This window comes from Balaenoptera physalus, assembly GCF_965194825.1.
Source record: "Balaenoptera physalus genome assembly, chromosome: 3".
Taxonomy (NCBI): Eukaryota; Metazoa; Chordata; class Mammalia; order Artiodactyla; family Balaenopteridae; genus Balaenoptera; species Balaenoptera physalus.
In genome coordinates, this window is record NC_138890.1 from 168,420,246 (window position 1) to 168,436,873 (window position 16,628).

General features: G+C 46.2%; 1 protein-coding gene across 1 annotated transcript in view; it reads left to right on the forward strand.

Annotated features, from left to right (window-relative positions):
- Window positions 1-16,628, forward strand: part of CTNND2 (catenin delta 2) — a 943,287-nt gene that overhangs the window by 904,285 nt on the left and 22,374 nt on the right. The window contains exons 20-21 of the mRNA XM_082458356.1: window positions 9,439-9,565; window positions 13,445-13,576. Of these exons, the coding sequence (XP_082314482.1) occupies window positions 9,439-9,565; window positions 13,445-13,576 (259 nt within the window). The remainder of the gene's footprint in view (window positions 1-9,438; window positions 9,566-13,444; window positions 13,577-16,628) is intronic.

Here is a 16,628-nt window from a genome sequence, read left to right on the forward strand (position 1 = left end):
AATCAGTTATACGTATACATATATCCACCCATGCCCTGTTAATCTCATCGCCTGAAGCACGTTGATGAAGATTTAGTATTTAACCCCTTTTCTCTAGCCTCCCTCATCAGCAGATTCTCCGGACAGCCCTTGAGGTATTCACTCTTCCTCTCCACTTTCGCCCTAAACTCTTTGTTACACAGATTGAACAAGTTCTCTCCCTAATCTCTTTTCCCTCCTGGTCCAGCTGGCAGTGTCCTCCATCCCTTCTCTGATCCAGCACTAGGGGCGGGGCCCACTGCCCTGCTCCGCTGGCAGTGACAGGATGCTCTTTGGCGGTCAGGGAGGAGAAGGTCTGGGAACACTCCCGCCTGGCTCGTTTCATTCCCGCACAGCCACATGCCCTGCACACCTCCTGTTGGCACGCACAGCGCCCTGTTCCCGCTCCAGAGCAGCGACCCTGGTCATCAGTGTTCCCTGCCCAGTAATGTTGCCACAAGGTGACCCCCTCCAGAAACCTGCCCGTCAGTCCAAGGGACATATGTCACACCTCACAGCAGGTGTGGGCCCCTGTACCCAAACTAAAGAACATTGGAGCATATCTAATGAGAAATGTGATGCGCTCTCCCTTCTCCTCCTTTTTCTCCAGCTCTCCTAAGGATTGTGTTTGGGGAAAACTGAGTGTATTTGCTGTGGATGGGGGCTCGTGGTTTCTGAGCTGCAGGACGCAAGAAGCAGTAGAGATTGGGGGCGGGGCATGTGCAAGAGGTAAAGATGTACGTGCTCCGAGGGCTGTGAATGGAATCAGCACCAAGCCAGGCCCAGATGTGGCAGGTATAATGATGCACCAGAATTATTTACAAGATTGGTTAAAGAGGAGACAATTTTATATACCTCACATTGAAACATGGGGAACGGAGAGAAATTACCATTTCACGTAGAGTAGGCAATCCGTAGGTACCAGTTTACCTAAACCGACACTGCCTTCAGCCCAGCAGTAAGTATGTCGTAAAGGACAGATATACCAACAGCAGCAGAATAGACTGATGAGGTTACTCTAAGCTAAAATTAAGAAAACAGAAAACTGTAAGGCTCCGATAACCTTCATTTGTTATAGAACTGTACGAGTGTAAGAACTGTGGAGTTAGCAGTAAAGACTATGACATTGATTATCATTGCGTTTATAACAATTAATGAGGTCATCTTAAATCATTGAATCCATCTAGCAGCATTTATTAGGCACTTCTGTATTGCAGCTACTAGGCTAGAGACCAGGAAATAATAAGGCCCAGCCCTGCCTCACAGCTGGGCAGATGGACAGGCTTGCAGCAGACATAAGTGTGCAGTCTTAGCATTTTGTTCATAGCAGGCAAGGAAAACCATAGCTGTATTGCTAAAAGCTCCCCTGAACCTCGGAGACATGATTCATTTAGCAAGAGCGATTGAATGAGCACGTGCTGCCTGCCTTCAGTTTACCTAGCACAAAACTGAGCCGGGTGAGTAAGATTTGACAGAAAAAGAGAAGGTGTTGTGTCAGGTCTCAGAGCTGCCTGATCAAAGGTGTAGACTGGGAAATTGAATCACGTGGCGATTGCTGGGTAATCGGGTGTGATTGGGGCTCATTGCGGCAGGCGGGATCGGGGGCCACCTCTCTGCTCTGAGGTTGGACCTATTTTTGTTCCTGTAGAAGTCAGTGCCTCATCTGACTCTGAGAAATGGAGTCGAAGACCTAAAGGCCTCCTAGGATTTAGCCCTGTAAAATGTATTCTGTATCCCTATTAGTCACTGCCAAGTATGCATGGAAACTCCAAGCCAGTGGTTCCCAGCCACGCTATTCATTAACATCTCCTGAGTGCTTTTGAAAATACCAACGCCCAGACCTTACTCAGAACAATTCCAACAGAATCTCAGAGCCCGAGGCCCAGGCAGGACTATATTTAAAACTCCCAGAGCTGATTGAATCGTTTTGCCCTTAATTTATGGAAAAGAAACCGAGACAGAGCTGACCAGTCAATGTGGACCTAATGGGTCGTGGGACAGAAGGGCTGACTTGAACAATTGTCTAATTCCACCTCTCTCAACAGAGACACCCAAGGTGAAAGCAGGTTTGAGCCTTGACAAACAGCTCTATTCATTTCTTTGCACACAAACCTAAGATATTCACGTGCTGATCTGAATTGAATGTCCTGCACGGGTTCCAGAATAAGAGGCTATGGGGCGGGTGTGTGCTGTACTAGCCTCGTGTAGACGGGTCTGAAAACCACTTAGCCCCTTCCTCTGGGCTCTGTTGGTGGAAGTCTCTCCACCAACTCTCTCTTCATGGAGATGTTTATAGGATGGTAAAATATATATATATAAAGGAGATGGTTATAAATTCAGGGGCCTCAAAACACTTAAGGGAAAGATCTGTAGGAAATAGTGACCACCGTGTAGTCAAACTATGAGGACCCAATGGTCATGAGGCTGTGAAGAAAGTTGCCTTGATTCTCGCACTTTCTGGACCATTGAGAGTAACCATGAGGACGAGAGTAGCTTTGGGGAATAAAACAATTTCATAAAGAAACATGCCGGGAACTTTCATACAGAAGCTGAAACTGGTGGAAGGACAGTAAAAGGGTAAGATAAAGAAAATCAGATTATTTCTGGTGGCAATTTAAAGTTCAATGACTTTGAAATCCTCTTCTCTTTTGGATTTCTATTTCTTATACTTGGAACAATTTAACAATCTCCAGTTTTAAGTTTAATGTGTTAAAAATAAAAACCAATCTGAGGTGCAGATATCGTATCACATGTTTGACATCTTGGCTGTGTCTTGAGCTGAAGGGCACAACTTTGCGGTCATTTTGCTGGAGGTGAAAGACAGATATTAAAAGAGTTCTTTATCATCAATACTAAGGATTAACGGCCCTGCCCTAGTTAATGTGGCTATTTTTCATTCTGTTTCCTTCCTTGAACTTTCTTATCTAAGCCAAAGGGATGGTATGAAGGGGAACTGTGGTTAAGCACCCAATAGAATTTGGGGAACAACCTCTGGTCTACAGAGACTGAAAATGTTAAAAAGAAAACATCGTCATCAAAGAGGCAAATAGGGCTTCCCTGGTGGCACAGTGGTTAAGAATCTGCCTGCCAATGCAGGGGACACGGGTTCGAGCCCTGGTCCGGGGAGGTCCCACATGCCGCGGAGCAACTAAGCCCATGGGCCACAACTACTGCCTGCGCTCTAGAGCCTGCAAGCCACAAGTACTGAGCCCACGTGCCACAACTACTGAAACCCGTGTGCCTAGAGCCTGAGCTCTGCAACAAGAGAAGCCACCGCAATGAGAAGCCCGTGCACCGCAACAAAGAGTAGCCCCCGCTCGCCGCAACTAGAGAAAGCCCGCGCACAGCAACGAAGACCCAACGCAGCCAAGAATAAATAAATAAAATAAATAAATTTATTAAAAAAGAGGCAAATAATGATTTAAAAGCTATGTGCCCAAGTTGTGTGTGTTTCTGTAAACCACTTTCAAGTCTTTCTGAGTGACAGTGGGAAGTAAATGAATAATAAATTTATTGCAGGCTGGCTAGATAACAAGTATGTCCATGGCTGGTTGGTTAAAAGAGATGTTAGCTCAGCAATAACTTTCCCAAAGAAAATATATCTTCATGTCCTTCTTCTTTAGAAAGCAAAACTTTTTTTTTTCAGTAGAATGACTAAAAATTTCATGCAGTAAAAGATGTCAAGGGTCATGAGATCTACCCTCCAGGTAGTTATTCAGCATCACTAAAACGAGTGTAGATTTATCTGTACCCTGGTCTCTAGCATCCAAGGTTACACTTTTCCATGATGTGTGGAAGGATGTGCCATCAGAATTAAAACTGAGGTCCCTTCTGGGCGTTGGTGACGGTAGTGATGTTGGAAGTCTTTGTTGGTCATCACACCTTTCACTCTGCATCCGTGAATGAGGGGGAAGATGGATATGGAGCGGGGACCAGGTCACCTTCCTTGCTCCTCCAGGATCTCCCAAGTTGTGGCTCAGGAAACTGCTCTAATCCAGAGCCTTAACTGGGTTTCCACTCTGCCCTGTTCCCCAGACTCCCCATTCCCACCTCCATTCAAAGTTTCTGTGCCCACATGCATACGATCACTGGCCATAAGCAGAGGTGTCTGGCTGGGGCGACATTCTCGGTGCCTCTGACACACTCCCTGCCATCCTCAGGTGTCCGCTAATCCCATCACCCACAGACAAGTCACCTGCAAGACTCACCTCTGTCATGCGATTGTATTCTCAGAAATGGGTCTTATAAAGGATTTGAAATCTTTTTCTGGTGCTTTTTTATGAGTTTCTTCCTTCACAAGAAGTTTTATTATTACATCCATTTTGCTGACACTTCCAGAGATGTAAATACTTACCTGGTCCCATTGGAATCTAAGCGTCATCAATTGTGAACCGTTGAGCAAAACGTCTCCACTCACCTGCGTAAGAGGGAGACGCTGAGTACAGTGCCGCTCGCCAAGCAGAACCAGAGCCGGACTCATACCACCTTCACGTCGGGTGTCTCCTCTGGTCTTAGGACATATCAGATGTTAGCCCACATTCTTATTATGAAATGCCTTGCCCACCTTTCATGACATATGGAGTATCATGACTTATTCATGACCAAAGAAGCCAAGGGTTTGATTAAAGCAATTTCCTGAGCCACTCCTTGGAACCCTGCCCCCCCTGCAAAGAATATCTTCTAAATTGCAAGTGAGACAAACATAAAATGATCTGCCTCTGTTTGGTCATATTTAAGGATTTTTGCTGTCAACAAAGCATTCCCTTCACAAGAAAGGAACGTCTTCTTAAAACAAATTTTTTAATTGTTCCCGTATGTGAGTCATGGGTCCATTCACTTCTGAAGTACTTTACAGGCTTTTGTAAGACTGCTCCTCCCCTGTGCCTGCTGCCATCCTCTGGAGAGTTTAAGGGAAACGCCCAGAATCCCTCAGAGACAGTACATTTTCTCCTCCTGCCCTGACACCTGCCTGTTACCACGGCTCCCACCCTTCCTGGGAGAGGTTTTAGCTATTTGCCCTTAGACCCTCCTTGCCTCGGTCAACACCAACTGCCCAGGACTCCTGGCTCAGCCATCATTTCTGGACTCTTCTCACTCAAAAGCTCTAAATAACCAGTAATCCGCCCCAGTATTCCCCTTTTCTCCCTTTCTCCTACCCACCTCTCATCCTTTCCCCCTTGAACCCACAGGCTACTGTCAGTAAGACCCCCTGTATCCAATACCCACCCAACCCTTCTTTTCTCAGGCTTCTTGCTGTGACGCCGGCTGTCCGCAAGGACACCCCCCAGCCCCCGGCAACCCTCTCACGTGGTGGCTTGTCATGTCCTGTCCGCTCTGCCCCACGTCACTAGGCTTGGAGGCGGACTGGGTATCTCCCTTGCTCCTCTGTGCTCTTTCTGGGACGTTCTCCTCTCCTCCCTCAAGGAAGCCCCTAGCATCTGTGAAGTGCCCCCTTCCAATAGCTCTGACCCTTTTCCCATCCTCAGTCCACTGGCTAGCGTTCATTCCCCGTCTCCTCCCTCAGTCTTCACTTTCCTCTCTACCCAGCTTAGATTCCGTGGGCTTCCGTGACATGCCCTTTGCATCCCCTTGTCCCTGTCTCCTTCCAAGTCACTTTTCTGACCACCCCCATCCGATTCCATCTACTCACACCTGCCCCAGGGCAGCTGAATGTGGCTGGAGGAAAACAAGCCACCGTGGGGATGAGTCTTCTCCTTTTGGATTCATTGCCACGAGCCTCAAGTCACCTCTCAGCTCCTGGACACCAGACTACATGGCCACGGTCAGCCTGCACCCCGCCTACCTTCAGAACTGTCTCACGCTTCTCTTCTTGCTCTCTCCTTTCCTCCTCCCTCCCTTCCCCTCGCCCCTTCCATCTTCTGAATTCCAACTCCTTCTCATTCTCAGCGGATGGATGACCTCACTTCTCATCCCCACGCCCCCTCCAGAAAATGTCAGAAGACAGAACAGGACATCTTCATTGTCCCATCATCAGACCAGCCCAATCTCCTGCTGCGTCTGTGGCTGTGCAGCCTGTCTGTCTTCTCTCCTGATCCCATGGCCCATGACCCCACTGCTCACTGAATCCCATCAACCCCTCCTTTCTTAAGAAGTGTTTTCCTCTCTTCTCCTGCGTCCCCAGTTTTTCTTCCTCTATGTCGAGTCATTCCCATCAGCATGCGAAATGCCGCAATCTCTTCCAGGTGATGTATTAAAACTTCTCTTAGTCGCTCTAGCTCTTGAAGCCCCATGTCTGGGCTCCCCTTAATCATCAGCTTTTGCCAAAGGCTGTCTGAACTCACCATTTCTCCACCAGTTCTCACTCTCTTTTGAGCCTACCTGAGTTAGAGATTTACCAACCAGACCAAAGAAAGTACTTTTGTTCCAGTCACACTGACTTCCATCTTCCCAAGGCCAAGGGACTGTTCGTGGTCCTCCTTGTGATTCAGCTGGCCTCCTTCTCCTCCTTTCTGCATCTTCTTTCCTGGTCTTGCCTGACGTCACACCCTCTGGTTCTGCGCCCAGCTCACTCTGCTCGTTCTCAGTGTCCTGTGAATTTTCTCCTTGCTCTCTGTGCCCTCTAAGTATTGGAGTGTCCCAGCCCTGTGTCCTCTGCTTTCCTCTATTTGCATTCATGTGCAAGGCTTCCATCCATTCTCTTAGCTTCAAGTGATACCTGTATACTGAACTGCAAAAGTTTACCTCTAAGTCTGACATCACTCCTGAAATCCCAGTTTTCAGCTTCTGCTTTATTCTCTCTCTTTTCTTTCATGTCCAGCAGGCATCTGTAACCCAGCACATCCCGGATGGCAGTACTGATCTCACTTCCTAAAGCCACTCCTCTTCCAGTGGTCCCCTGTCTCAGTGAGTGACATCTCCAGCCCCCGTTGTTCACACCAGCAGCATCGGGGTCAGGCTTGATTCCTCTCTCCCACACCCAGTAGCCGAGTCATCAGTAAATCCAACTTAGATGCAAAATCTGCGCCTTGCTCACCACCAGCCCACACCCAAGCCAGGGTCATCTCTCCCTCCCTCTAGTGGAATAGCTCCTTAACTAGTCTCCCCATTTCTGTTCTACTCTCCCCAGACTGTCCTAGACACTCAGAAGGCTTCTTGTCTTCCTGGTCCCCCTTGCTCACTCCCCTTCAGTCACAGAAACTTTCTGCTGCGCTCACATCAGCCAAGAGCTTTCCCACCCCAGGGTCTTCACCTCTGCTCTTCCCCTGGCTCGGAACCCCCAACCTGTGTCTTCAGTGTCTGGCTTCTTGTCATCTGCCAGGTCTCTGCCGCAACGTTAACTGTTCCCAGAGCACTTGCCCAACCTTACGCCGTCAAATAGCATCTCAATCCCCTCAGCTTACTTCCAAGGACTTATCAATATGCCACATGTTTTTATTGAAGTGTAGTTGATTTACGATGTCTCAGGTGTACAGCAAAGTGATTCAGTTATATATATATATATATATATATGTATTCTTTTTCAGATTATTTTCACTTATAGGTTATTATAAGATATTGAATATAGTTCCCTGTGCTCTACAGTAGGTCCTTGTTGTTTATCTGTTTTATAAACAGTAGTGTGTATCTGTTAATCCCAAACTCCTAATTTATCCCCCCCCTTCCCCTTTGGTAACCGTAAATTTGTTTTCTATATCTGTGAGTCTGTTTCTGTTTCATAAATAAGTTCACTTGTATCAGTTTTTTTAGATGCCACATATAAGTGATATCATACGATATTTGTCTTTCTCTGTCTGACTTACTTTACTTAGTATGAGAATCATCTCTAGGTCCATCCATGTTGCTGCAAATGACACTATTTCATTCTTTTTTATAGCTGAGTAGTATTCCATTGTATGTATATGTGTGTGTGTGTGTGTGTGTGTGTGTATATATATATATATATATACATACCACATCTTCTTTATCTATTCATCTGTCGATGGGCATTTAGTTTGCTTCCATGTCTTGGCTAATGTAAATAGTGCTGCTATGAATCTTGGGGTGCATGTATCTTTTCAAATTAGAGTTTTCATCTTTTCAATATGCCACATTTTAGTGTTGACATGAGTCTTCACTTGTTTACTGTTTGACTTTGGGCGGCCCATTAACTTTCTAAGGCTCAGATTCTTCCTCTGTAAAATGGAGCTAATAATAGTATCCAGCCCATGGGATTGTTGTGAAAATCTTGCCATGGAGTAAATACTCAATAAGCACTAGGCAGTAGCTTTTATAATAGCATACTTCTAATTTTGGCTTTATCCTACAGGTCAAATAGAACAGGAATAATGAGAATTACATAAAGAAAGACACAAATATTGAAATGAGTTTAAATTCTGTTCTTTGTTAACTTTCGTCCGTTTATGTTTGCAATGATTCTTTATACAGAATTGAGTCCCTTATAAAGGTCAGAAAAAGAAAAAACCAAAAGAGTTAAAAATGGTTGCCTCTGTGAAGCAGGAAGTGGGAGTGGAGCAGGTGTCTGCTTTTCCTTGATAATGTCAGTACTCTTTGACATCTTGCTTTGAGAAAACTAAACTTGAATTAAAGAAGAAAAAAGACTGAAAGGAAATACTGTGACATCTCAACAGAAGTTCTCTGGGGAGGAGGAGAGTGGAATTGTTGGCTATTTTTATTTTCTTCTTTATGCTTTCTAAATTCAAAAAATGATCCATAATGTATTTATATGGCTCTCATGATGAAAAATGGTATATATGCTTTTCCTATATTAACCAGATATTAGAAGGCTAATGGAGGATTGATTGGTAGGAGGCATTTTGAATATGCTCTACATTGAAAAATATAATTCCTGGGGCAAATCAGAGAACGTAGCAACCTGGGTGTGCATACTTGGCAACAGTCATGCTGAAGGCCTTGAGCTGGTGGGGACGGGGCATTTGAGGCAGAGAAGGACCTTGAAACCATGTAAGGGAGATAAACGGGAAGGGACGAAGGGAAGGGACGATGCTTCCCGGCATTCTGATCACTAACAGATTGGTCCCGAGGAAAGAAGAGTAAACACTTCGGAAAACTTGGAGGTGGTTGAAAAGAGAGCCAGACAGAGCTGGAGCCAGGCAGGCAAAAAATAGAGTTTCAGGCTCATTCTGAGCAGCATGTTTTCATTTAAATACAGTCTTCAGGCCAAAGCAGGTTTGCAAAGAGACCATTTATCTCACAGCTGGGGAGGAAAGCAAGCACTAAGGGCAGGCCCTCCCCGAGTCAGGCTGTCTGGAGGGAGCAGGGGGTGGGTCTCAGTTACCACTCCTCTCTGTTGACCTGGATGATGGAGGAGCAGAGATCTGAGATCTCTCCTGACAGACTGGAGAAATGTTTTGCAAATTCCAGTGCTTGGAACGTCCAAGTGTGAGGAGGTGAGGCATCTCTCTGCCTTCCCCAGTTAATAGGAGCTGCTGTCTATTGCAGGATGGATGGTCACAATATCACTTCGTAGCCTCATCTTCAACCATCGAGAGGGATCGGCAAAGACCCTACTCCTCGTCCCGCACACCCTCCATCTCCCCTGTGCGCGTGTCTCCCAACAACCGCTCAGGTAAGAGGGACCCCGGGCCAGCGGCTGCTTCTCTTGGATCCAAGGCCCCCCTCCCCGACCCCTTAACTGACCCCACAGACAGGAGGGCCATCCCGACTGGGACATTTGCTAGAAATATCAAATGAATCTGTTTTCTTTTTATAGTGGTGGTGACTTTGTTTCATACATACACAGACTCAGAACAAACATCTTTCTAACAGGTTTCTAACAACCTCTAACAGGTGTCACAGGCATGAAATGCACATCCTGGACCTGCATTCAGGGAGGAATAGGAATATATAAAACCGCCAAGTGTTTGCAAGTCAGGGTTTTCCATGGACGTTTTACCCACTTAAGATAGTTTAGGTTGCATTTTATTGATTAGATTTGGGATAACAGAGTAGGGGAGAGAGGGTGTGCTCTCTCCTCCTTGGGAATGACCTACGTTTGAAAACTGTCATTGAGGCTTTCGTTACTGTTCCGTACCTGATTTGCTTTTTATTATTACCTGTAAACCAGCAGATAAATCATTTCATATATTCATATTACAATCAACTGTAACTTTTAAATCATTCAATTTAATTTTTTCTAATTTTATTTCATTCTTTCTTTTGAATTTTTTTATCAAAGTATAGTTGATGTACAATATTATGTAAGTTACAGGTGTCCAATACGATTCACAATTTTTAAAGGTTATACTCCATTTATAGTTACTGTACAATATTAGCTGTGTTCCCTGTGTTGCACAGTATATCCTCATAGCTTATTTTATACGTAATAGTTTATACTTCCTAATCCCCTACTGCTATATTGCCCCTCCCCCCTTGTCTCATTCTTATTAGATTTGGAACTAACTTCTCTTATCTCCTTGTAAAGATACCTTATTTTTATACCCTTTTTCAGTGACATTATGTAATGCCAAGGATTAAAGACATAATTAAAGGCAAAATATGAGCACACTGTTAGTATATACGTGATATAGATTTTATTGTTCTTTTATTCAATGTGTAATAAATAATTTTATATGGGCGAACGCACACACGCACAGATAGAGGTTTTTATTTAAGTAAAGTTTCTCCTTGCTCTTCGCTGCCCTCCTCCTGCTGAGGAAACTATATTTTCTGGAACTGAGTCTCAAGGGCATGGTACGGAGCACTCCCCAGCAGGGTGGCCCCCCTGCCCTTGAGGATGTTTGTCATAAAACTTTACGCCATACTTTACTGTCATAACGATGGGGAGAATCGGAAATGAATGGGGAATATTTGACTGAAATAAGTTCCCCTCTCCCAGCCCCGTGAAAACTTATATTTTTAGTGCAGTGTTATCACTTCTAACATTTAGCCGCACGCTGAACGAGAATTAGGAAGCCCCGTGTAACTGGAGGAACTTCCACCTGCCTCAGAAGCATGGAGGTGGCCTTTTACACATGTTATTTTCACAGTTCTTAAAAAGATAAAGAGCAGTGAGTCTTGGAAGCTAAAGGACAGTGTCTTTAAGAGCTCTAATTATGAAGAACCAATCAGTGTCAGGAAGATGGAATAATATAATAGATTGGAAGGCGTCCAGAAAGAGAAGCAGAGCCTTACAGAATGTCAGCATCCCAGGGATGCAGGTGGGGCACTTCCTGGTGGTTCCCAGGCAAGGCACTTCGAAGACACCTAATAAACGCTTGTTGGCGTGTTGTGATTTTTCCAGGAGTATCCTCCTGGTTTACTGGAGACTCGGACCACTGTGTGTGAGGTCTCAGGAGATAATTACACACTTGACATAGTTTAATAAACCCCACCATCTGTGCAATATCGGATTCTCATTTTAAAAGCTTTGGTCAAGAGGCTGCAAAATATTGTCCCTTCACGATTGCCTGGCAGTGACTCATAAAAGGCCAATCTTTATGCAGAAGACCTAGGAGCAAGGGCAGGAGGGGACTCTCCCCAGAGAGGAAGATGGAGAGAGAAGAAAGGAGATGGGGCAGAGGTGGAGGGGGTGAGCGAGACGCAGCAGCCCGTGTTCTGAGAACACGCAGGAACTGGACCCAGAGCCCAGTTGAGTTACGTGGAGCAATTGCAGGTTTCTTCCCTGCCTTCCCATTGGATTTACACCCAGAGATTCTGGTGCAACTGGCTGGGGGGCATGTTCAAGCATCAATGTATCTTTAAGTATTCTAGGTAACTAATTCTGATGGTCAGCTAGGATTGGAAATCTCTGAGGGTTTCAAGATCTCAGCAGTGAGCCTCGATTTTATTTGACAGGTCTGAGAGGTGGGTAGGGGGCCTTTCAGGAAAGGATAGGCAAAGGCCCCCTCTGTTACCTTCCCAGCGCTTGGCTAAGGCATCCACTGAGCCGTCTTCTGGTTTCACTTCCTCACCTGATGAAGAGCTCCTCAACTTCAGAAAGTGTGCTGAGACTCGTGTTTTTGTCCCCCGTGTCTACACGGGGCTTTGCACATAGAAGATACTAAGTTTGGTGAAATGAATCAAGTGACTCAGATAGGCAACAAACAGGCCCAGTGGGCTGGAGCTGGGGGACCCTGCAGAGGGTGTGAACGAACAGCTGAAAGGTAAACTGAGGCTTGACTGGGGAGGGGCTTGGACACTATTGAAGGAAAATGAGCTTTATCCTAAAACTCGGAGTTCCCCAGAGATTCACCAGGCATGCTTGCTAAATTTGGATTCCTAGGCCCAACTGAAAATTCAGATTCACAAGGTCCAGGGTCGGGTTTTGTGATCCCCAGGTTCTCAGGTGAGTCTTAAGGTTAAACAAGCTTATGAAGCACTGCCCTTGGGCATGGAAGCTGGGGAAGGCTCTGGGACCGAAGAGTAGCACGGCTGCACTCAGAATGGGTGAGACGCAATTGACTAAGCTCAGGATGCGAGTGGCCTCATTGAGGAGCATGGAGACCAATGTGAGGTCAGCCCATAGGATGGGCGCACGGTAGCTGCCTTAGCGCCGGCACACACACTTGACCTCCACTTCTCCCAGCACATCTCTGCACTGGCAGGGCGGCTTAGCTGCTCGCAATCCATCTGATCTTTAAAGAAAACTAAACCTCTTTTTGTTTGCTTCCTTAAGTCCAAGTTCAGCTTTTCCTCTGTTCTGGGCCCAGTTTGTTAAAGAATCGTGGAATTCCTAAGGGAATCCTCTAATCACAGCCCATCACTGAAGACATGAAGACACAAACGGTTGACAGGGCTCAGTCCCCAGGTCCGACAGGCAGCAAGGGACCGGGGTGCAAGGTGTGTGTGGGAGATTGTTAGGGGCGTTTGAGATGGAGCAAGGACCCCCATCAGGAGACAGGTGCTCTCACGCTACACCCCCAGCCCAGCCCCCAGGCTGATGGAGAAGACCTCGGTGGGTGGGGCTCTACTGGTCCCCCACATCATCCTCTGCCTTCCTTTAGGGGCCGTTTCTGCGTGAAACGTGTTTAAGTAAAAGCTTATCTGATTTAATCAGGGATTCTTCAATATCAGTAATCGCTCCTCTGAAACACATCTAATTTTTTCAAAGGAAGGAAGGAAGAAGAAAAGAAAAGAGGGAGGGGAAAAAAAGGAAAAGAAAAAAGAAAGAAAAAGCAACCAAGACGGATCTCATTCTTGAAACTGTCCTTGAGCAGGTCACATCCCCACGAGGATGTCTCTGTAGGGAAGATGCTCCCGGGATATAGTCCTTAATTCCCTGCCTCCAAGTTGCGTGTCCTCTTAACTCTAAAGCACCAAGTGACATGGAGTAAGGGAAGGGGGAAAGACAAGAACCAAAAGAACAAAAATAAAAATGGCCAGGTCCACGTACACATACTGACCTGTGTTGAGCCAGGTGCATTTATGACTTTACCTGTTTGTGTGAAAAGCTATACGTGCTGTGGAATGAGACACAGAAAGTCATCCTTCCAATTTCTTTATGTAGCAAGTGCCCCAGCTTCACCTCGAGAAATGATCAGCCTCAAAGAAAGGAAAACAGACTATGAGTCCACTGGCAGCAACGCCACTTACCACGGAACTAAAGGAGAACACACTTCCAGGAAAGACACCATGACAGGTGAGCTTGGCTGTGCAGGGTTCCTCTGCAGAGTTGGTGACAGGACCTGGGACAGGGCAGAGGGCTGGGACATCAGGCTTCAGCTGTGCTTGGCAGCTCGGCAGGACTTGAGAGCTTGATAGCGAAGATTCCCAGGGATTGGCCATGAGGAGATGAAGCTGGAGGTATAAAAATGGAGCATCTTATTCCTGGAATAGCTAAGAGAAAATGCTCTCTGCACAAATTTTTCCTTCTGTCTTTCTTTCCCTACCCATTTCCTTCTCACTTGCCCAGTTCGTGATATTTTCTCGAATTAGAGAACGAGGTCACCATAGATTTCTTCTTCGTTGGCATAACCCAAGATGGTGGGCCAAGCTTTGCCCATTAGGATGGGGAAGAGAAAGAGGATAAGAAAAGGAAGGGAGGGAAGGGGAGGGGATGGGAGAGAAGCAGAGGAAGTGAGGATTTCAGGGAAACCCACAGAACTGCTGTGGTCGTTTTCCCCTCTTGACATGAAACCACTCTCTGGCCATGACAAACTCCCAGGAAGATTCATCAGAACCACTGACCTCAGTTTCCCTAGGGAGGCATTGATCTTTCATGCACTTCGTCCTTCACTCCCCCAATCACACCCATTGGCTCATCAGCTGGGACTCTGTGGAGGCCAAAATTGGTGCCATTGCCCCCCAGCGCGCCCGGGCCAGCCTGCCTCGTGGCCAGCCTTGACTCAACTCTCCTCTTACTCTGTACCACTCTCCTTGGGGTGGGGCTCGATGTCCTCATTCATCGTCCCCTCCAGGCTCCTCCCACACCTCCCTCCTGCCCCGGTTTGCTCCTCGTCCAGGAGCACGATTTGGCGGTATTGATGGGGGGCAGGACGGCGGGGGTTATGCCTTGAAAACAGAGCTGCCAGAACCATTAGGATCTCTAACCAGCGATTCCACACCCTTCTTTGCCACATGGATGTGGAGATGGGCCCCTCCTGAAAACAGACCATAAGGACTTCAACAGAACAGGGTCAGATTAGGGCATTCATAAAACTGCAGTACAAGGGTGCAATCCTAAACAGACACTGAGACCCTCTTATTCAGAAGAATCTTAAAAGCGTGTGGTAAGTCTCCCTGATATTATTTAGGTGTAGACCTGCAGGGAAACAGAATAGACAAATTGGATGATTTATTGACATGTCTTTTGGACCCAGGACGTCTAAGATAAATTTTTCTCGTGGTAACTGTATTTACCCCAGAGGCCATGGTTTCCATGGTAACTCTCCCCGGCTGCAGAATGGAAAGCCTCATAAAGAGATGCTCGTGGTACCCAGCCCAGCTCAGCGCTCTGCCTCCACGTACACACTCCACCAGGGAACGCCTCACCCTCACGCCTGACACGTCCCCTGAATGGAGAACTGAACGCATGGCGTAGGACATACCTTCTTTTTTTTTTTTTGGCTGTGCCCCGCAGCATGTGGGAGCTTAGTTCCCCGACCAGGGATTGAACCCACACCCGCTGCACTGGAAGTGCAGAGTCTTAAGCATTGAACCGCCAGGGAAGTCCAACATAGGACGTACCTTCTGATTCTCGTTCTCTGGTTCTTTTTTCCCCAAAAGTATTGTCCCCTGTTGTAGATGAGCATGAACAAAGAAGCTCATGAGTCTGAATGCCAAGTCCCTAGAGTTGAGATATTCAGTGGAGAATCTAATTTGTACTGATTACTCCAGAGCAGTGGTGACACCAAATTCACCTGACCCCTTCGTTTTTCGATTATTATCGCCCTAGGTAGCCACATCATCAGCAGGCAGGGATAACAAAGTGAGACTATAATTACAAGAATAATTGTGAAATCGACTGCACTGTTATTATTTAAGTTGATCTTTTCTCTTTAACTCTCTTGGCCGGTAGAATCATTCAAAAGGTTTTTCACTGTGGGTGTGTTTGTGTTGAAGTAGTTCCAGTGGTACATGATCCTGCTCTGCACACGTCAGAAAATAAAAAATAAAATCTAATATGTTTCTAGATGTTTAATCTTCCTAGAAAATGGCAGGGATCTTGACAACTGCAGCATTGAGATATATGTAACTTTTCAAACTTATTTAGAGGCTTAAACGCTTTGCTCTAACTTAGTTAAAAACGCAGTTCAAAACTACACTGTCAATCATGTAGCAAGCCTAGAAGAACATGAGGTCATTATTGAATAATACGTTTATACAAGAAGGTTCCCTTTAAGCCAACAAGTACTGGGTAAAAGTTAGTTATTAGCATCACAGTGATGTCGATGGTGATGGAGGAGGTGGGGGCAGTGTTGGTGGTGAGACTGGTGGGTGTGTTTGTCCCTGTCTACGATGGTGTGAGTAGCTCCCCAGCCAAGCCGGGTGGAAATCAACATTTCATGTAGGGATGGAAATGATGAATTGCCAACCTCTGTTCTGCTTCCCTTTAGCAAATGTCCATCATTCCAGCGTTTACTGGCAGATCAGATTTCTTGGGACCTCCATATCCAAGCAGTACTTTTTTTCATTCACCAATAAATCCAGGGGGCATTTAAAGTTCAGTGCATTGAAAAAACATCTGAAAAACGGCCGTCTTCCTTGTTTCTAAGGCATCAGGGGATGTCTTATACCATTTCCCCCACAGGAAACATTCCCTTTGCTGTGGGAAAACCATGGGAAACGTCACCCTCAAAACGCAGCACGCAAAAGCTTTGAAGTGAAAAGCAGTTCCTTGCCTGGGTTATCATCTCCTCTCCTGAGCTCTCAGAAATGCAGGTCCATCTGGGTTTATATTCCAGGCTTCCCCTCCACCCGCCTTCTCTGTATTCGTTTTCTAGCTTAGACGTCTCTTAAAAAGTCTTCTCTCCTTACTGTTTCTCTGCCTCTGAGGAGCCCTCAGAAAGCCAAAGGCAGCTGTTCATTCAGGCATGCAGCACTGTTACAGCTATTTCTCGCGGTCATGATTCCCTAGGAGCGTTACGTGCTCAGAAGCACGCATCGGAGGAGGGCTGTGTGATCCCAGCAGCTACACAGCCTGACTTTAAAATTCACCTGGGGATTTTGCCCTCCCACCTGAGCTTCCCAAA